Source organism: Myotis myotis, unplaced genomic scaffold (genome assembly GCF_014108235.1).
Source record: "Myotis myotis isolate mMyoMyo1 unplaced genomic scaffold, mMyoMyo1.p scaffold_m19_p_3, whole genome shotgun sequence".
NCBI classification, from domain to species: domain Eukaryota; kingdom Metazoa; phylum Chordata; class Mammalia; order Chiroptera; family Vespertilionidae; genus Myotis; species Myotis myotis.
In genome coordinates, this window is record NW_023416335.1 from 108,773,073 (window position 1) to 108,794,518 (window position 21,446).

A 21,446-nucleotide genomic window follows, 5' to 3' on the forward strand; every position below is an offset into this window, starting at 1 on the left:
AACCCGGGACCCTTGAGTCCACAGGCCGACGCTCTATCTACTGAGCCAAACTGGTCATGGCTGATTTTCTGTATTTAGTTGTATTTCCAGTTTGGTCCTGGCAGAGTGTTAGTATAGCTTCCACTTTGCCACTATTTTTAATCCTTTTTCATTTTGTTGATGGTTTATTTTTCCCTGCAGAAGCTTTTTATTTTGATGTAGTCCCATTTGTTTTTTTCCATTGTTTCCCTTGCCCTGGGAGATATATTGGCAAAAAAAAAATTGCTACAATATATGTCTGAGATTTTACTGTCTATGTCTTCTTATAGGTTTTCAATGGTTTCATGACTTACATTTAAGACTTTTATCCATTTTCAGTTTATTCTTATGTATGGTATAAGTTGGTGGTCTAGTTTCATTTTTTTTTTTTTGCATGTAACTGTCCAATTTTCCCAGCACCGTTTATTGAATAGACTGTCTTTACTCCATTGTATGCGCTTGCCTCCTTTGTCAAATGTTACTTGACCATAAAGGCATGGGTTGATTTCTGGGCTCTCTGTTGTGTTCCACTGATCTATATGCCTGTTCTTGTGCCAATACCAAGCTGTTTTGATTACAATAGCTTTGCAGTATAGTTTGCTATCCGGTATTCTGATCCTTCCAACTTTGTTCTTCTTTCTTAAGATTGCTGCAGCCATTTGAGGTCTTTGTTGGTTTCATATAAAGATTTGGAATATTTTTGCTAGATCTGTGAAATATGCCATTGAAATTAATAGGCATTGCTTTGATTTGATAGATTGCTTTGGGTAGTATGGACATTTTAATGATGATAATTCTTCCAATCTATTAACAAGGTATATGTTTCCATTTATTTGTATCTTCTTCAATTTCTTCAATGTTCTATAGTTTTCCAAGTACAGGTCTTTAACTCCCTTGGTTAATTTCATTTCTAGGTACCTTATTTTTGTTGTTGTTGTTGCAATAGTAAATGGAATTGTTTTATTAGTTTATTTTTTCTGATAATTTATTATTGGTATACAAAAATGCAACTGATTTCTGGATATTGATTTTGTAAACTGCTACTTTGTTGAATTCATTTATTATATGTAGTAGTATTTTGGTGGATTCTTTAGAGTTTTCTATGTACAATATCATGTCATCTGAAAATAATGACAATTTTACTTCCTCCTTTCCAATTTGGATGCCATTTATTTTTTCTTCTTGTCTGATCACTATGGCTAGGATTTCCAGTACTATGTTGAAGTGAGTGGTAAAAGCGAACATATCTGTCTTGTTCCTGATCTTAAGGAAAATGGTTTTAGTTTTTGTCCATTAAGTATAATTGCTGTAGGTTTTTTGTATGTAGTCTTTATTATGTTGATATATGATCCCTGTATTCCCACTTTACTGAGAGTTTTTATCATAAATGGATGCTGGATTTTGTTGAATGCTTTCTCTACATACCTGGTATATTGATATGATCATATGACATATCTTTCATTTATGCGATATTTCATTTTTATTTATTTACAAATATTATACCAACCTTGCATCCCTAGAATAAATACCACATGGTCATGGTGTATGATCTTTTTAATGTACTGCTTGATCCGGTTTGCTAATATTTTGTTGAGGACATTAGCGTCTATGTTCTTCAGGGATATTGGCCTGTAATTCTTTCTTTGTAGTATCTTTCTCTGGTTTGGGATTAGGATAATGCTAGCGTTTTAAAAAGAGCTTGGAAGTCTTCCCTCCTCATGAATTTTTTTGGAATACTTTGAAGAGGGTAGGTGTTAGTTCTTTTTCGAATGTTTGGTAAAATTTGCCTCTGAAGCCAGCTAGTCCAGGACTTTTGTTTGCTGGAAGTTTGTTGATTACTGCTTCAATATCATTAGTTATTGTCAGTCTATTCAGGTTTTCTGATTCTCCCTGATTGCATTTTGGAAAAATGTATGTTTCTAGGAATTTGTCCACTTTGCTCAGGTTGTCTAATTTGTTGGCATTTAGTTTTTAGTAGTATTTCTTTTTACAATCCGTTGTATTTCTGTGGTGTCAGATGTTATTTCTTCCCTTCATTTTGGATTTTATCTATATAGGTCTTCTCTTTGCTACTTGATGAGTCTGGTTAAAGGTTCATTAATGTTGTTTATCTTTTCAAAGAACCAGCTCTTGGTTTCACTGATCTTTAGTAGTATTTTTAAAAGTTTCTATGCTATTTATTACCACTCTGATCTTTATTATTTCCTTTCTTCCTTACTCTGGTCTTTTCCTCTTGTTTTCTAGTTCTTTTAGCTGTAGGGTTAGATTGTTTACTTGAGATTTTTCTTGCTTCTTGAAGTAGGCCTGTAATGCTATGAAATTCCCTCTCAGGACTACTTTCACTGTGTTGCATAGATTTGGGGTTGTGTGTTTATTTTCATTTGTTTCCAGGTAATTTTTGACTGACTTTCAGAAATGAAGGGAGGGGGAAAGATAGAAACATCAATGATAAGAGAATCATTGATTGGCTGTGTCCTGCACACCCCCAACTGGGGATTAGGCCCACAAACTGGGCCTGCTCCTGATCGGGAATCAAGCCTCCTGGTTCATAGGTTGACCCTCAACCACTGAGTCACATGGGCTTGGCTGTTTCCAGGTAATTTTTGATTTCTTCTTTTGTCTCATTAGTAACCCATTCATTGTTTAATAACATGCCATTTAGACTCCATTGTGTTTGATTGATTTTGAGGGGTGTTGTTTTTTTTTTTTAAATTGTACCTGATTTCTAGTTTCATGCCATTGTGATCTGAGAAGATGCTAAGACTTATTTTGTGTCCTAACATGTGGTCTATTTTTGAGAATGGTCCATGTGCACTTGAGAAGAATATATATTCTGTAGCTTTGGGATGAAATTTTCTGTAAATATAAATCAAATCTATCTGATCTAGTGTGTTGTTAAATGTCTCTGTTTCGTGGTGATTTTTTGTCTTTAAGATCTATCCATTGATGACAGTGGGGTGTTAAAGTCCCCTTCTATGACTGTATTGCTGTTGATATCCTTCTTAAAGTCTACCAAGAGTTTATATGTTCCTATATTTGGTGCATGTGTTTACAAAGGTTATATCTTCTTGTTGTATTGATCCCTTTAGTATTATGTAGTGACCTTCTTTGTCTCTTTTTATGGCATTTGTTTTGAAGTTTGTCAGATATAAGTATTACTATCCCAGCCTTTTTTGTTTCATTTGTATGGAATATATTTTCCATCCCTTCACTTTCAGCCTGTGAGAATCTTTTGTTCTGAGGCAGGTCTCTTGTAGACAGCATATATATGGGTCTTGTTTTCTTATCTATTCAGCTACTCTATGTCTTTTGACTGTAGCATTTAGTCAATTTAAATTTAAGGTCATTATTAATAGGTACTTACTTATTGCCATTTTTTTCTTTATGCCTATTATCCTCTTTCTATATATTTATTTTTCTTCATAAAGCAGTTCCTTTAGCATTTCTTGAAATGCTGGTTTGGTGGTAATGAACTTCTTTAGTCTTTTGTCTGGGAAACTCACTTTATCTTTGATTTTAAATGATAGGCTTGCTGGATAGAGCTGCTTGGTTGCAGCTTTTTATTACTTTGAATACTTCATGCCAATCCCTTCCAGACTGTAGTGTTTCTGTTGAAAAATCAGCTGACAGTCTTATGGGAACTCCATTGTAGGTAACTGACTAGCCCTCTATTTCTGCCTTGAAATTCACTGTCTTTAACATTTGCCATTTTAATTATGCTGTGTCTTGGTATTGGTCTCTTTGTTTTTATGTTGATTGGACTCTGTTTTCCTGAACTTGTGTGGTTTTTTTTTTCACCAGGTTAGGGAAGTTTTCTGTCATTATTTCTTTAAACAGGTTCTGTAGCCCTAGCTCACTTTCTTCTCCTTCTGGTATCCCTATGTTGTGTATGTTACATTTCATGTTGTCTCAAAGTTCCCTTAAACCACCATCATTCTTTTTCGTTTTGCTGCTTTGATTGTGTGCGTGTGTGTGTTTTTTTCCTACTTTGTCTTCCAAATTGCTGATTCGATTCACTGGCTGTTTATTCCTTCCAATATATTCTTTATTTCAGATATGGTATCTTCATTTCCGACTGGTTATTTTTCATGGTTTCGATGTCATTTTTCATGCTGTTGAGCATCCTAATAACCATTACTTTGAACTCTGTTTCTGATAAATTGCCTGCCTCCATCTAATTTAGCTCTTTTTCTAGAGATTACTAGCATTCTCTCCGTTGGGACCTATTTTTTTTTTGTCTCCCTATTTTAGCTGTCTTTTTGTGTCTGTTTCTATGGATTAGATAGAACTGCTATGATTCCCAGTCTTGGTATTGTGGCCTTCTGCTGCAGGTGTCCTGTGGGACCCAGTGTTGCAGCCTCCATCTCCTGAGCTGGGTGCTCTAGGAATGTCTCTTGTGGGATTTGGCCCTGGTTCCAAAGCCATCAGTTCAATGACCATCTGAAAGCCTTTCTATGCTATCCAGGTCTCTGTTGGATGCAGCCAACAGTCCTTTATGCAGGACTTGAGCTTTGAAGGGAGGTGTCACCAGTATTTGGAGGATGGGGTTAGTGCCCTTTCCCCAGCTGGTGCTGTAAGAATAGAAGTGCCTGACCCTGGGAGATGGTGCCTGTGGGCAGTGGGGGATGTTGACTCAGGACTGGGACATCAATAGCCAACCCTCCAGATCTCTGGAGCTATGCTACCCAGATCTTCTCTTTATAGCTTTTAAGTCTTCTTCCCTCTGTGAGAGCCCTGGGTAAGTGCCCAAGAGCAAGCTCCTGTGCAGTGCCCCTTAGGAGAGCACCTGGGATGCTAGCAGGCTTTCTTCTCTTCCCAGCAAAGTCCCTGCTTATTTTTGCTGCCAGATGCTATGTAGGCTCTTCTTCCCAGCCCTGGTGCTCTGATTTGGGGGTTCTGGCACGAGGTTGAGACCTCATTCTCCTTAGAGAGGACTTAAATATTTTTATTGACTTCAGAGATGAAGGGAGAGAGAAACATCAATGAGAGAAAATCCTTGATCATCTGCCTCCTGCACGTCCCACACTGGGGATTGAGCGTACAACCTGGGCATGTGCCCTGGCCTGGAATGAATTGTGACCTTCTGGCTCATAGGTTGACGCTCAACCTCTGAACCACACCAACCGGGCCTGGGGGTAAACTTTTGCAGCCACAATAGCCCTCTGGTTTCTCAGCCACTACACCTGGGTGCAGGGACCAGCTCTCTTCGTGTCTCTGCCCTTCTTACCAGTTTCTTTGTAGCTTCTTCTAGCAATCCTTGGATATAATACTCCTGTTCAGGTGTTTTTCAGTTGTTTTTTCAGGTTGATTGCTCTATATTTTTGGCTGTAAATCCAGGTTGGCACATGGAGGAGGTGTATATAGTTTCTACCTCCTCTGCAGCCATCTTTGATCTCCCATATTGTTTTACTCTTAAAACCCTAATATGCAAATTGACCAAATGGTGAAACGACCTGCGGAATGACCAGTAGGCAGTTGGTGGGGTCTGAGAGTGGGTGGTGCCAGGCCAGCCAAGGTGGGTGCCAGTGGGTAGAGGGAGGCAACTGGTGGCGGCAGTGGCGGGGGATGGGGGCAGTGAGTGGGCAGCGCCAGGCTACCAGCCAAGGTAGGTGCCAGTGAGGGCCACCCTGATTGCCCCCCAAATTGGCCTTGATTGCTGGCCAGGCCTAGGGACTCTACCCTATATACTGGGAACAGTCTCTTAGATTTAAAAACTAAAACCAGGCAAGGCTACTCTAACACTGAAAAAACAGGATGCTGCAGCAATGACATGCATGGATTCTGGCTTGCATTTTGTGGTCAGCCCTGATTCTGACACTTATAACTGTGTGACAAAGCCAATTACTTAACTTCTCTCTGCTTCAGTTTTTCCTCCCATAAGATAGGGAAAATGGTACTACTGCCTCGGAAGGATCATGTTATGTACTACTTTTTATAATAAGGGCAAAAAAATGTAGCTGCCCACACAACAGCAAGATGCCTTTCACCTGTATGAAAAGTATGGTCACTGGTGCATGCAGCATCCCAGGTTGTGAGAGGGATGTCCAACTGCCAGTTTAGGCCTTTAAACCGGCAGTCGGACATCCCCCGAGGGATCCCAGATTGTGTGAGGGCACAGGATGGGCTGAAGGAACCTCCCCCCCGCCCGCCTGTGCACGAATTTTGTGCACTGGGCCTCTAGTAGTAGTATAATCCCTCCTCAGGCAAACTTCCAAAGAAGTATAGTTTCCAAACTCAAAGCAAATTAGCTTGACTAAATATCCAGCAATGATATGTTCTAGCATAGTATTTTTCAAGCTGCAATCCAAGAAATCAATGCAGTTTTCATTATAACACTTTAAAAATGAAATTATAGAAAATAGCATACACTGCAGTATTAAAGATAATTTTTATGCACGTGTGTGTGAGTGATAACTGGTTGTCCAACAAAATTCATTACTTACTCGGGGGGGTGGGGTGGAGGTCAATGTTTTAAAAAGGGTAAGGAAGTCATAGGTTAACGGATTACTTTCACATGTTTTTTTTCCATTAAAAACAAAACAAGACTTAAACCTATACTCACAGAACACAATACACTTATTAAAAACTTTGGAAGTGTACAAAATTAAAGTTTGTATATCTAATCCAAGGTTTTAACATGGGTATTATCTTGCAAGGTAATTTCTTTCCTTTAATAAATAACATAATGTACATATTATTCTGGAAGCAAATCATCTCCTAACTCTTCATCAGCAAAATCATCCTCCTCCAGTCTTTTCTTGGCTGCAGTCTTTGGTCTTTCTACTTGAGGGCCAAGTGGATCCACATATGAGGCATCTAGGTTCAAAACAGATAGTTACATTAGAATGAATATATATATATATATATATATATATATATATATATATATATATTGCAAACAAACATGAAGCCAGTTAGTCTCATAATCAAAACTGTGAGAACAATGCAGAGTGAATAGAAATGCTCTCCCAAGTCATTTCAATTCTCTGTATATATGAAATTCTTAATGCCCAATTATACATTTTTTGCCATTTCATCAGCTTTCAGACCTGTTGTACCTGTGGGGCTGGGTGGGGAACATGGTCACTTGCCTATTTCTTTGTGACTGCTACTTTCATAAGGCTCGTTTGTCCCGGGTAAAGCTCTGAGTTTGGCACTTAGCTGTTCACCTTTACTATTGGCACTACAGTTCTGGCCACTATCTGAAAACACAAAAATAAAAATGCATTTGTTTAACATGTTGAGAAAACAATACTACCTCATGAAGTTAAAGCATACTTATTTGCCAAGGTTGTTTTGTTTGAAGCCAACTTCCAAGGGATATAATTCTCTCTCTCTTTTTAAAAATATATTTTTATTGATTTCAGAGAGGAAGGGAGAAGGAGAGAGATAGAAACACCAATGATGAGAGAGACTTACTGATCAGCTGCCTCCCTCACGTCCTCCACCGGGGACTGAGCCCACAACCTGGGCATGTGCCCCGACCAGGAATCAAACTGTGACCTCCTGATTCATAGGTCGATCCTCAACTACTGAGCCATGCTGGCTGGGCAGTTCTCTCTTTTGTAATCCTTTTAGTTTTAGTTTGCAAGCCCCTCTCTCCTGGTTTGGTCTGGTCTAAACTGACAATGATAGCGCATTATTGAGTAAGATTATAGTCAATCCCAAGGGATGTAATTCTTATTATCTAAAATTTGCCGAAACCGGTTTGGCTCAGTGGATAGAGCGTCGGCCTGCGGACTGAAAGGTCCCAGGTTCGATTCCAGTCAAGGGCATGTACCTGGGTTGCGGGCACATCCCCAGTAGGAGATGTGCAGGAGGCAGCTGATTGATGTTTCTCTCTCATCGATGTTTCTAACTCTCTATCTCTCTCCCTTCCTCTCTGTAAAAAATCAATAAAATATATTTAAAAAAATAAATAAATAAAATAAAATAAAATAAAATTTAAAAGAAATCTCCTGTTGGAAATCTATAATATAGAGGAAACATCACTTAAAAGTCTTTATATGTATTTTTTCAAACGCGTGCTTAATTATAGGTTTCAATTTTACCAATTCACTTGTGAAAAGTTAGAGACTACTTTGCCAAGTTTAATCTGGCAAAGAACAAAGCAACTGGAGAAAGAATAGGAAGTGTTAAGATCAATATGAGCTGTGTCATCAACCTCATATCAAGGCAGCTGAGTGGCCCTAAAACCACATCGAATAGAAACACACACACACACACACACACACACACACACACACACACACACACACCAGAAGAGACTGCGCAAGCTCAAACCAGGTACGAGATAATATAGACATACAATCCATTTTCTTCAAACATTTGAAGAATATTCATATAGAAGAACATTAGGTTTGCCTTGCGTAGTACAATCAATTTTGGCTCAATATAAGAAAAAACTTGAAAAGGATGATAGTGTCTGAATATGGAATGGCTGCCATGGGAAATAATGCAATTCACATCACTGAAGAATTTCAGATAAAGTTGAACACTCATATTAGTAAGAAATATTAGTACTACTTTTGAATCTTAAATCTCTATTGTACATTTTAAAAGAACCACTCCTCCAGTCCCACAATTTTTATTTCTTCCTCTTAAAATAACCACAATATTCTTTTTTTTTTCTGTTATGAAAGCTTCACTTTCAATGAGAGTAGTCCACAGATATGCTCTGATCATTTCTGAATATACTTTATATTTTAGCTTATTGACAATGTCAATAAATATGCTTCAAAACAAGGTGGCCTTTAAATTACCCACATTTTAAGGCTGGTCAACTGAACCAAAATTATAAGTCCCCTCTGGGTTCTTATAAAAAACTTACCATTTCCCTGCATTGTAGATATTATTGAAAATAAAATGCAATGAATGTGTCAACATATTTTATTTTGTTCTTCTCTAACTTTTTTGGTACAATTAAGTCAATTTTTTTTTTCCCATTTACAAGTGCAAATGGGGGTCTTTCAAAGTGCCTGAGTGATCTCAGCTAAAGAAAGTTTGAAAACTATTGCTCTGGGCAATATTGCTTTCACTTCACTTTTCACACAGATATAAGCTATCTATATGAATATAACAAAAACCCAACATATCTCTCAGGCATCCAAAGCCTTTCTGAAATCCTAATGTATAATTCCAAGACTGAAGGACTACAGTCCCATGGAAAGAACAAACTCTTTTTTTTTTTTTTTTTTAAGAACAAACTTTTAAAGATGAAAAGTGGCTCTAGCTGGTTTGGCTCAGTGGATAAGCAGCAGTTCTCAAACCTGTGGGTCGCGAACAATGAAAATACATCCTGCATATCAGATATTTACATTACGATTCATAACAGTAGCAAAATTACAGTTATGAAGTAGCAATGAAAATAATTTTATGGTTGGGGGTCACCACAATATGAGAAACTGTTTTAAAGGGTAACGGCATTAGGAAGGTTGAGAACCACTGGTAGAGCATCAGTCAATGCACTGAAGGGTCCAGGATTTGATTCTGGTCAAGGGCACATGCCCAGGTTGTGGGCTCAATCCCCAGTGGGGGGCATGCAGGAGGCAGCCAATCAATGACTCTCTCTCATCATTAATGTTTCCATCTCTCTCTCTCCCTCCTCTCCACTTCCTCTCTGAAATCAATAAAAATATATATTTTTTAAAAAAGATGAAAACTGACCTCCTCAGAAACTTTAATTATCCAATTGAAAAGCCATGAATAGAATTGTTAAATATTTTCTATTATAAAGACCACTAAGGGTATAATGTGAATATCTTCATTTCATCATTTTCATAAATTTTCATGGAGTAACATTGCCATACATAGGCAGGTAAAAATGGAGCAATATTTGTAAGTTGGGGTGGGTTTTATGTCCAACCAACAACAATTACTATTTCATAGAGGGAAGATAAAAACAAATAGGTTCAGAAAATTGAACTGTAAAATCAATTTATCTGAATTATCAATCAATTAACACTTAAACTTCCAAATGATACTTTTATTTTATAAGAGAAATTATCTTAAAATCATAGAATTTAGAGTAACAAGGAATCTTGAAACTTACCTGTACCAGTAAAAAAGAATATCCCTATAAAATGTACAATGTATACGAAGAGATAATTCCCAAAGTAAAATCAAAGATGGACAAAAAACATATAGAAATGGTTAACCTTACTTAACTTTAGAAACATAGTAAGTTAAAAAAAACAAGCCAGAACACTATATACTGAATACCTTTTTAGAAAGCTTAAACACAAGCAAAATGAATATACTGTTTGCATACATGATAAAATTATATACGAAAAGGCAAGAAACTGAAAAATGTAAACCTCAATACATATCCTATCTAATAATAGACAAACATGGTAATTGACCATACCTTCGCTACGCTTCCCATGGGCTAATCAGGGCGATATGCAAATTAACTGCCAACAAAGATGATGGTTAATTTGCATACGTAGGCACAATGCTGGGAGGCGAAGGGGGAAGGACGGAAGAAGCCGCCTGCCACTGACGGTGATCGGAAACCCAGGCGGCAGGCAAGAGCCAGGGGCCGGCCCTCTACCTGGTCCGCATTCCAACCATGACCCTGGAGGAGTTTGCAAACGGCGCTGCCCAGTCGGACATCCTGATGCTGGAGGAGACCCACAACATCTTCCTGTGGTACACGGTGGCCAACAAGACCCCACTGACCAAGAGGCGAGGCCTGGCCCCGCAGAGGTGCCACCGCTTCGAGTCCTCAGCCTACCGCAGCAACCAGTGGCGCAACTGGGGGCGCTGCAACAGCATCCAGTTTTTGGTGGACAGGAGGGTGTTTGTGGCGGGGCTGGGCCTGTACGGGTCCAGCTCCGGGAAAGCCGAGTACAGTGTGAAGATCGAGCTCAAGCGCCTGGGGGTGGTCCTCGCCCAGAACCTGACCAGGTTCATGTCCAACGGCTCCAGCAGCACCTTCCCGGACAGGTTCGAGCACCCAGTGCAGGTGGAGCAGGACACCTTCTACACGGCCAGTGCCATGCTGGATGGCAGCGAGCTCAGCTACTTCGGGCAGGAGGGCCCGACGGAGGTGCAGTGCAAGAAGGTGACCTTCCAGTTCCAATGCTCCTCCGACAGCACCAACGGCACCGGGGTGCAGGGCGGGCAGATCCCTGAGCTCATCTTCTACGCCTGAGGCCGTGGGCGTGCAGGCGCTGGGGGGACAGAGGGCCACACTCTTTCTCCTCAGCAGGACAGGCTTCAGGACTCCTAACCTTTTGTGTGCAGCTGGCTGTATCCAGAGGTATAAATGAGACATTTCTACATGGCCAGAGCCTGGTTCTGAATACAGGGGGCTGGGCCTCATCACATCTCCGGCACATTGGGGTACACACTCTGCTGGTGGCCGCCTCTTCCCTGCCCCTGTTCCCCCTTCACTCCCCCCCCGACCAGTGTTTGGAGAAGTACCTGTATTTTTTTTTCAAAGTACCTGTATTTTTAATAATTTCTTGACATGGTAAAAGAATTTTACATTACAATCTAAGGGTAGTGGGGTGAGGAGAAGGAGCAGCAGAACAACGCAACAAAAAAAAGTGAAACAGAAATGCACGGTGGAAGGGATTTGCAAGGTGGGTAGGGGCATTGCCCAACTAAAATGCAATTGGTTTGTTACTGAGTACTATTCATGGGAAGACAGCATCGTGACTCCTTCTCTATACAGCATATTGGGAGTAAACATGATGCATCCAGGTGGAAATATGATTAGGGGTTGGAAGACAGACAGGGAAAGAAGTCAGAAATAGACACTGAGAGAGTCACTGGCTGGCTGGATGCAAATACTGACTCTCCAGTAGTGATAGAATAAAAAAGTGGGGGATGTCTCTGGAAGATTCAAGAGATAGGGGGCAACTCTTCTATAGTTTTGACTTGCCCAACAGATTTCCACAAACACACGTGTACACACCTATGTTTGCATGCATACACATATACACATAACTGACTGCCCTCCCTGGAAGCACAGAAGAAGAAGAAGCCACCCACCTTTGGTCCAGGCACCAGTGCCTGTAGCTGGCTGCAGCCCAGGAGACAGACAAACCACCCGCCCGAGGTCCCAGGCTGCCAGGCTAGAGAAGCTGCCAGCCCTGTTGTCCAGGGCGCCAGCGCCTGTGGCAAGGGAAATAGGTTCCCTCTTCACCTACTGCAGTCATTACTTCAATATTCCCCTTATAAATTTCTCTCCTGTGCTGCAATCCAACTCCACTTTTCATCGGAAGGATATGGAACAGAGAGAGCAGTGTTAAAAGCTTACATTTTTAAGCCGGTAAGATTGGTACTTAAACATATAAATGGAAAACTAGAGTCCTTAAGGTAACAAAGGCTACAAAGGACAGGGACAGCGCATGACCTATTATATCCAGCAATCCATATGGGGACTCAAAACTTTGCAAAGATGACAATTACAGAAGATATGAATCAACTAAAATAGTTGACAGGGACAATTCTTCCATCTTTGAAAATATCTACATCAAGGGAGAAACCAAGATGGCGGAATAGGTAGGCACCGGAAATTGCTGCCTCCCACAACAACTACAAAAATATAACTAAAAGAGAAAACGGACAGCATCCAGAACTACAGGAAGGCTGGCTGAGTGGAAATTCTACAACTAGAAGGAAAGAGAAAAGCACACTGAGACTCAGAGGAGGTGCGGAAGTAAAGTGCAGAGGTACGAAGGTGTGCGCGGAAAGGGCTGGCAACTGAGGACGCGGCTGTCTTTTTCAATCGGGAGGGAGTCACAAGCCCCCGACTGCTCTGAACTCCAGTTCCGGGAAGTCTCTGGGGACCCAGACTCATACGGGGAGAAACTGGAATGTCTGGCAGCGGGCAGAACAGGGAACTAGAGGGCAGCTTTCTCTCAGAGGTGCTAGCAGCGATTACCGGAACACTGAGACGCGGGGCCTCTTAGGGCAGGGCTGAGGATCAGCCATAGCTGTTTGCTCTGCCCTGTTGATTCCCTGAGATTCCGCCCCAATCAAGCTACGGCAGAGGCTTTTTCATAGGAATTCCCTGGCCCTTTGCAATCTGAAAATTACCTAACAAACTGCAGCTGGGCCAGACAGACCCAGAACTTCCAAGAGAAGGCACAAGGCCCCACAGCAGCTTGCACTGCTTCACAGCTGGGCCTCATCTGGGCACCTCCAAACTCCAAACAAGGAAGGGGAATTTGCAGATCTCTTTGTAGCTCCTGCTGGGTAGCCTCAGGCAGAGGCTAAATTAGCACCTCCTTAGAACCAAGAGCCAGTGCACCTAGTGGTCAGAGTGAGACCATCCAGATTACAACTCCTCAGATCCATAAGGGACACACTCAGGGGGCAGACTCAGTGAGCACCAAAGCCCCACTGAAGCAAGTCTTGCCCCGGAGGGGTGTCCAGCACAGAAGTTCTCCCACCGTAGACAAGGTTGATTCTCACAGCCAATTGGCCTGGAGGTCAATTCCTCCCAGTGATACCTACTACAATCAAGGCTTAACTACAACACGACTGTGCACAAAGCCCACAAAGGGGTGTACCGAGAGTGTCCACCTCAGGTAATTGGGGAGGCTGAGCCACTGGGCCCTATAGGACACCTAGCACAGACAGCCACTCTATCAACACAGGAAAGCAGCCAAAATAGAGAGATAAAGAAACAGGTCACAAATGACAGAAATGGAGGAAAGCAAACTACTGGATATAGAGTTCAAAACCACGGTTATAAGGTTTTTCAATAATTTTCTAGAAACCGCCGATAAATTTAGTGAGACCCTGGAGGATATGAAAAAAGACCAACTAGAAATTAAGCATACACTGACTGAAATAAAGAATAATATACAGAGATCCAACAGCAGACTAGAGGATTGCAAGAATCAAGTCAAAGATTTGAAATACGAAGAAGCAAAAAACACCCAACCAGAAAAGCAAAAAGAAAAAAGAATCCAAAAAAATGAAGGTAGTATAAGGAGCCTCTGGGGCAACTTCAAGCGCACCAACATCCGGATTATAGGGGTGCCAGAAGGAGAGAGAGGGCAAGATATTAAAAACCTATTTGAAGAAATAATGACAGAAAACTTCCCCTACCTGGTGAAAGAAATATACTTACAAGTCCAGGAAGCACAGAGAACCCTAACAAAAGTAATCCAAGGAGGACCACACCAGGACACATCATAATTAAAATGCCAAGTGCAAAAGACAATGAAAGAATCTTAAAAGCAGCAAGAGAAAGACAGTCAGTTACCTACAAGGGAGTACCCATACGACTGTCAGCTGATTTCTCAACAAAAACTATGCAGGCCAGATGGGAGTGGCAAGAAATATTCAAAGTGATGAATAGCAAGAACCTACAACCAAGATTACTTTACCCAGCAAAGCTATCATTCAGAATTGCAGGTCAAATAAAGAGCTTCACAGATAAGAAAAAGCTAAAGGAGTTCATCACCACCAAACCAGTATTATATGAAATGCTGAAAGGTATTCTTTAAGAAGAGGAAGAAAAGGTAAAGATAAAAATTATGAACAACAAATACATATCTATCAACAAGTGAATCTAAAAATCAAATGAATAAAAAATCTGATGAACAGAGTAAACTGGTGAATATAATAGAACCAGGGGCATAGAAAGGGAGTGGACTGACAATTCTTGGGGGGAAAGGATTGTGGGGGTGCAGGAAGAGACTGGACAAAAATCGTGCACCTATAGATGAGTACAGTGGGAGGGGTAAGGGCAGAGGGTGGGGTGGGAACTGGGTGGAGGAGAGCTATGGGGGGAAAAAAGAGGAACAACTGTAATAATATAAACAATGAAGATTTAATTTAAAAAATATCTACATCAAGTCTGTTTAAATAGATTTTCATCTGCATAATATAACACATTCTGACAAGATCACCACCACCACCAATGTGGTCCAATTTGTGCCGTTAAATGTTTAATAACTAAGGGACCCCCCCCCAGCCCGAGTGCACAAATTTTTCTGCACCGGGCCACTAGTCCTATATAATAAAAGCCTAATATGCTAAGTGTCTGGTCGACCGGTCGGCCATTCAACCAAAGTGTAATATGCTAATGATATGCTAAGGCCGCTCAACAGCTCACTATGATGTGCACTGACCACCAGAGGGCAGACACTCTGACTGGTAGGTTAGCTTGCTGCTCAGGTCCAGCCAACTGGGACTGAGTGAGATGGGCCAGACATGCCCTGGAGCCCTCCCGCAGTTCCTCCCCAGCTGGCCAACCTCCCGTGTCCCTCCCCGGCTCCGATTGTGCACCGGTAGGGTCCCTCGGCTTGGTGTGTGCCCTCTCACAATCCGGGACCCTACAGGTGATGTTGGAGAGCCGGTTTCGGCCTGACCCCACAGGCCAGGCTGAGGGAACCCACTGGTGCACAAATTCATGCACCAGGCCTCTAGCCTATATAATAAAAGCCTAAGTAACCATTACGGCAGAATGACTGGAACGACCGGTTGCTATGATGTGCACTACCATCAGGGGGCAGATGCTCAATGCAGGAGCTGCCCCCTGGTGGTCAGTGCACTCCCACAGGGGGAGCGCCGCTCAGCCAGAAGCCAGGCTCACAGCTGGTGAGTGCAGCTGCCATGGTGTTGGGAGCCTCTCCCGACTCTGCAGCAGCAGCAGCAGTGGGCCTGGTTGAGCATGAGCGGTGCCTGGTCCCAATTCGGGCTCCGCCCTGGCTGCCTGACACTTTGGTACTCTGCTACATCCCTCAGGGGATGTCAGACTGCAGGTTTAGGCCGTTGGACATCCCCTAAGGGGTCCCGGACTGTGAGAGGGCACAGGCCAGGCTGAGGGACTCCGCACCCCCCACCCAGTGCACAAATTTCATGCACTGGGCCTCTAGTAAAATATAAAACTCATAGTAGTTATGTGTGAAAGAAGCAGAAGACAGAATGTACACAGGTAGGTATAACAGTAATGTTCTGGTTCTAATGTTTTATGATGGCTTTATTAATTTTAATTTTATTAATATGCTTCATGACAGCATTATACAGATTCTTTTGTAGATATCAAACATTACATAATTTAAAATTCATATAATTCTAAATTTAGGATTTAACATCACCTATTAAAATGACTAAGATTAAAAAATATCAGAATAGCAAGTGAAATGAACAAATTTTCTAAGATTTGGTAGTATATATCAAAAGACTTAAAAGTTTTCCCGTCAGCAAGATAATGGAACAGGAAGCCCCAGACGTTGTTCCTTTACAAAGACATTGCCTATGGTCCAAAAGCCTTCACGAGAACTCCAGAAAACAGTTAGGATGCTCAAAGGCAAGAACAACTTTATTGAAACAGGTAAGAAAAGCAATTTTATTTCAACTATGTCAGCTCCTACTCACAGCCAACATAGCTGACATTTGGAAGGAAAAGCCCAACTTGCAGGCCACCCTTGCGAAGAAAGACAACAATAGAATATATATCCAACATTTGGGTTTTTCATGGAACTGCCTGAGAGACTGGTCTGGAGTGCTCCCGAGGAACCAGCATATTCTGGATGCCCAAGAACTGCTAAGAACACAAAAGAGCTCAGTGGCTTGTTGAAGCATCAGAGAACCTCCCCCACTACAGACAAAAGCTGGCACAGCTTGTGATCAAGAGAATGTGTCCAACTCATGGCTTCTTCCTCAGCAGGGAAAGATTGGAATGACATGTACATCCAACATGCCAGCTTTTTAAGGGACTGCCCAAGGGTCTGGTTTCTGTCTCATGTGACTTGTAGCACTAAAGAGGAACTGGCATATTTTGGATACTTGTGGGCTGCAGAGAACAAATGGGGGTTCAGCAGCTTGTTGTAGTGCCAGAGATTCTGCAGTACACCAGAGGACCAAAAGATTACAAATCTTGAAAAAGAAATCATCAAGCCTCTTAAATTGGGAAGTTGCACATAGATGCAGAAAGAAGATGCATCCCCTAAAAATTATGAAAAATTCTCATAATCTCTAGCAGGGCTGATGGGTGAAGGTCAAAGCCAGTACAAAAAGACTGGGAGAAGTGGCTGTTTTTGTTTGTTTTTTTTTCCAAATGAAAACACAACAAAAAGTAACAAGATACACAAAGAAATAGGATAACATGATCCAAAGTAACAAAATAAATCTCCAGAAATTGACTCTAAAGAAATGGAGCTCTATGAACTACCTAACAAAGAATTCAAATTAATTGTCTTAAATAAGCTCAATGTGCTACAAAAGAACACAGACAATAAATAAAATTAGAAAAATCAAGCATGGATAAAATGAGACTATCAACAACGAGATAGAGATAATAAAAAAGAACCAAATAGACATTCTGGAGCTAAGGATTACAATAATACAGTAACTGAGTTAAAAAAAATCACTACAAGGGCTCAAAAACAGACATAATCAAACATAAAGAATCTGTGGCCCAGTGGCGAAGTTCAGTTGGTTGACCACTGTCCTGTGCAGTGAAAGGTTGCTGGTCGATTCCCAATCAGGGCACATACCTGGCTTGCAAGTTTGACTCCTGTTGGGCACATACCTGGGTTGCAGGTTTGACCCCCCAGTTAGTGCACATGCAGAGGGAAACCAATCAAAGTTTCCCTTTCACATCAATGTTTCTCTCTCCCTTCCTTTCTCTAAGCATGTCCTCAGGTGAGGATTAAAAAAATAAAAAGAATTTGTGAACTCAAAGATAGATAATTTGAAATTACAGAGTCAGAGGAACAAAATAAACACACAGAAAGGAAAGAAGAAAGGAAGGAAGGAAGGAAGGAAGGAAGGAAGGAAGGAAGGAAGGAAAGAAGGAAGAAAGGAAGAAAGAAAGAGGAAAAGAAAAACTGAAAAAAGCCTAAGAGAATTATGGAACACTGTAAGTAGATCAATACATGTACTATGGGAGACCCAGAAGAGGAGAGAGAATGAGACAGAGATTATTTAAAGAAATTATCAAAGAAAACTTGCCAAATATGAGGATGGAAATGAACATTTAAGTTCAAGAAGCTCAAAGGACTCCAACTAGAATGTATCCAAAAAGACCCACATGGAGACACATTATAACCAAAAGAGAATCTTAAAACCAGCAAGAGAAAAGTGACTAATCATGTACAAGGTAATCTGATTATCAACAGATTTCTTAGCAGAAACATTACAGGCCAGAAGGGAGTGAGATGATATATTCAAAGTGCTGAAAGAAAAATCTTCCAACCAAGAATATTATATCTGGCAAAACTGTTCTTCAAAAGTAAAGGAGAAGTGGAGAACCAAGATGGCAGCATAGGCAAATCCCTGTACTTGCTGCCTCCCACAACCACATCAAAATTACAACTAAAATACAGAACAGGGAGAAACCAAGATGGCGGCATAGGTAAACACCGAAATTGCTGCCTCCCACAACAACTTCAAAAATACAACAAAAAGACAAAATGGACATCATCCAGAACTACAGGAAGGCTGGCTGAGTGGAAATTCTACAACTAGAAGGAGAAAGTAAAGCACATGGAGACTCAGAGGAGGTGCGGAAGTAAAATGCAGAGGTACGGAGGCTCGAGCACGCGGAAAGGGGCTGGCACCTGAGGACGCGGCTGTCTTTTTGAATCGGGAGGGAGTCACAAGCTCCCGACTGCTCTGAACTCCAGTTCCGGAAAGTCTCTGGGGACCCAGGACTCATACGGGGAGAAACTGGACTGTCTGGCAGCTGGCAGAACTCGGAACTTGATGGCGGCTTTCCCTCAGAGGTGCTTGCAGCAATTACTGGGACACTGAGATGCGGGGCCTCTTAGGGCAGGGCTGAGGATCCGCCATAGCTGCTTGCTCTGCCCTTTGATTCCCTGAGACCCTGCCCCACCCAGGCTGCAGCAGAGGCCTTTGCATATGAATGCCCTGGCCCTTTGCAACCTGAAAATTATCTAACAAACTGCAGCTGGGCCAGACAGACCCAGAACTTCCAAGAGAAGGCACAAGGCCCCACAACAGCTTGCATTGAATCACAGCTGGGCCTCATCTGGGCACCTCCAAACTCCAAAAAAGGAAGGGGAATCTGCAGTTCTCTTCGTAGCTCCTGCTGGGTAACCTCAGGCAGAGGCTAAATTAGCACCTCCTTAGATCCAAGAGCCAGTGTACCCAGTGGTCAGAGTGGGACCATCCAGATTACAACTCCTCAGATCCATAAGGGACACACTCAGGGGGCAGACTCAGTGAGCACCAAAGCCCCACTGAAGCAAGTCTTGCCCCAGAAGGGTGTCTTCAGCACAGTAGTTCTCCCACTGCAGATACAGCTGATTCTCACTGCCAATTGGCCTGGAGGTCAATTCCTCCCAGTGATACCTACTACAATCAAGGCTTAACTACAACACGACTGTGCACAAAGCCCACAAGGGGGTGCACCAAGAGTGTCCACCTCAGGTAACTGGGGAGGCTGAGCCACTGGGCCCTACAGGACACCTAGCACACAAAACCACTCTACCAACACAGGGAAGCATAAAAAAATGCGGAGACAAAGAAACAGGTCATAAATGACAGAAATGGAGGAAAGCAAACGACTGGATATAGAGTTCAAGACCACGTTTATAAGGTTTTTCGAGAATTTTATGGAAACCGCCGATAAATTTAGTGAGACCCTAGAGGATATGAAAAAAGACCAACTAGAAATTAAGCACACACTGACTGAAATAAAGAATAATATACAGAGATCCAATAGCAGACTAGAGGATTGCAAGAGTCAAGTCAAAGATTTGAAATATGAAGAAACAAAGAATACCCAACCGAAAAAGAAAAAAGAAAAAAGAATCCAAAAATATGAAGATAGTGTAAGGAGCCTCTGGGACAACTCCAAGCGTACCAACATCAGAATTATAGGAGTACCAGAAGAAGAGAGAGGGAGGATATTGAAAACCTTTTTGAAGAAATAATGACAGAAAACTTCCCCTACCTGGTGAAAGAAATAGACTTACAAGTCCAGGAAGCACGGAGAACCCCAAACAAAAGAAATCCAAAGAGGACCACACCAAGACACATCATAATTAAAATGCCAAGAGCAAAAGATAAAGAGAGAATCTTAAAAGCAGCAAGAGAAAGACAGTCAGTTACCTACAAGGGAGTACCCATACGACTGTCAGCTGATTTCTCAACAGAAACCATGCAGGCCAGAAGGGAGTGGCAAGAAATATTCAAAGTGATGAATAGCAAGAACCTACAACCAAGATTACTTTATCCAGCAAAGCTATTATTCAGAATTGAAGGTCAGATAAAGAGCTTCACAGACAAGAAAAAGCTAAAGGAGTTCATCACCACCAAACCAGTATTATATGAAATGCTGAAAGGTATTCTTTAAGAAGAGGAAGAAGAAAAAGGAACTCTTACCAGTTACCACAGCATGGATGGAACTGGAGAGCATTATGCTAAGTGAAATAAGACAGTCAGAGAAGGATAAACACCACATGATCTCACTCATTTGTGGAATATAATTAACAACATAAACTGATGTACAAGGACTGATCCAGAGACGGAGAGGCATTGATTGGACTGTCAGGCCTTGAAGGAAGGTAGGGGAGGGTGGGGTTAAGGGAGAAAGATCAACCAAAGGACTTATATATAAGCATATAGTCCTAACCAATGGACACAGACAACGGGGTGGGGGGGTGGGGGGGGGCGGTGAGGGCATGAGCGGGGGCGGGGGTAGGGGGTAACGTGGGGATAAGGACACATATGTAATATCTTAATCAATAAAAAATATATTTAAAAAAATACAGAACAACCATCATCCAGAACCACTGGGAAGCTGGATGAATGGAAGTGCTACAAATAGAGAAGTAAAGAAGAAAGCACACTGGGACTGGTAGGAGGTGTGGAGGTGCGGGACAGGTTGGTCTGGCAGCCACGTGGGCTGCTTTTTTAATCAGGAGGGAGATCGCCTCTGCGGAGGCTGCCAGGAGGATCAAGGGGTCCCAGCCCCACACCAGATGCCCAGCCCAGGGTCCCAGAGCTAGGAAAAGAAGTTCCTACAGGCAATAAGTACAGGCTGTAAAAACCAGTGCGGATTAGGGCTGAGTGACACACAGGCTGCTGGAGACCCAGCTGCTCCTTTTAAAAAGGCTGGCACCATGAACTGAATTTACAAGCTCCCACTTCCTCTGAGCTCCAGTGCTGGGCAAAGCTCTGAGAGACCCAGACACACATGGGCAGAAACTAGACTGTCTGGCATCAGGGCAGGAACTCAGGGGTGGCTTTCTAACAGACAGAGGTGCTCCCAGCGGTCATTGTTCCTGTGTTGGGACCTCCTCAGTTATAGGGCTGACTGGCAGCCATTTCTGTTTGCTCCACCCTGGTGATTTCCTGAGATCCTGCCCCACCCAATTTACAACCCCACCCAAGCTGTGGGCAACAGCTTTTGCATATGAATGGCCTGTCCTTTCTCAAGCTAAAAACCTAGGTTGTGGAGCCCCAAACCTATCAATAAAAGGCCCAAG

At 42.1% G+C, this 21,446-nt stretch overlaps 2 protein-coding genes across 4 annotated transcripts in view; one reads left to right on the top strand and one right to left on the bottom strand.

The window, feature by feature from the left end:
• Window positions 1-6,389: 6,389 nt before the first annotated feature.
• The window catches only part of IFT88 (intraflagellar transport 88), a 176,384-nt gene continuing 161,327 nt past the window's right edge, over window positions 6,390-21,446 (bottom strand). For all 3 annotated transcript variants that reach the window (XM_036300081.1, XM_036300080.1, XM_036300079.1), the window contains exons 25-26: window positions 7,110-7,220; window positions 6,390-6,834 (exon numbers count right to left, since the gene is read on the bottom strand). In XM_036300081.1, the coding sequence (XP_036155974.1) occupies window positions 6,713-6,834; window positions 7,110-7,220 (233 nt within the window). In that variant the 3' untranslated portion in view covers window positions 6,390-6,712. The remainder of the gene's footprint in view (window positions 6,835-7,109; window positions 7,221-21,446) is intronic.
• Window positions 10,505-11,358, top strand: LOC118651182 (BTB/POZ domain-containing protein 6-like). The gene has a single exon (XM_036300082.1). The coding sequence runs from the start codon at window positions 10,589-10,591 to the stop codon at window positions 11,171-11,173; it is 585 nt and encodes a 194-aa protein (XP_036155975.1). The 5' UTR covers window positions 10,505-10,588; the 3' UTR covers window positions 11,174-11,358.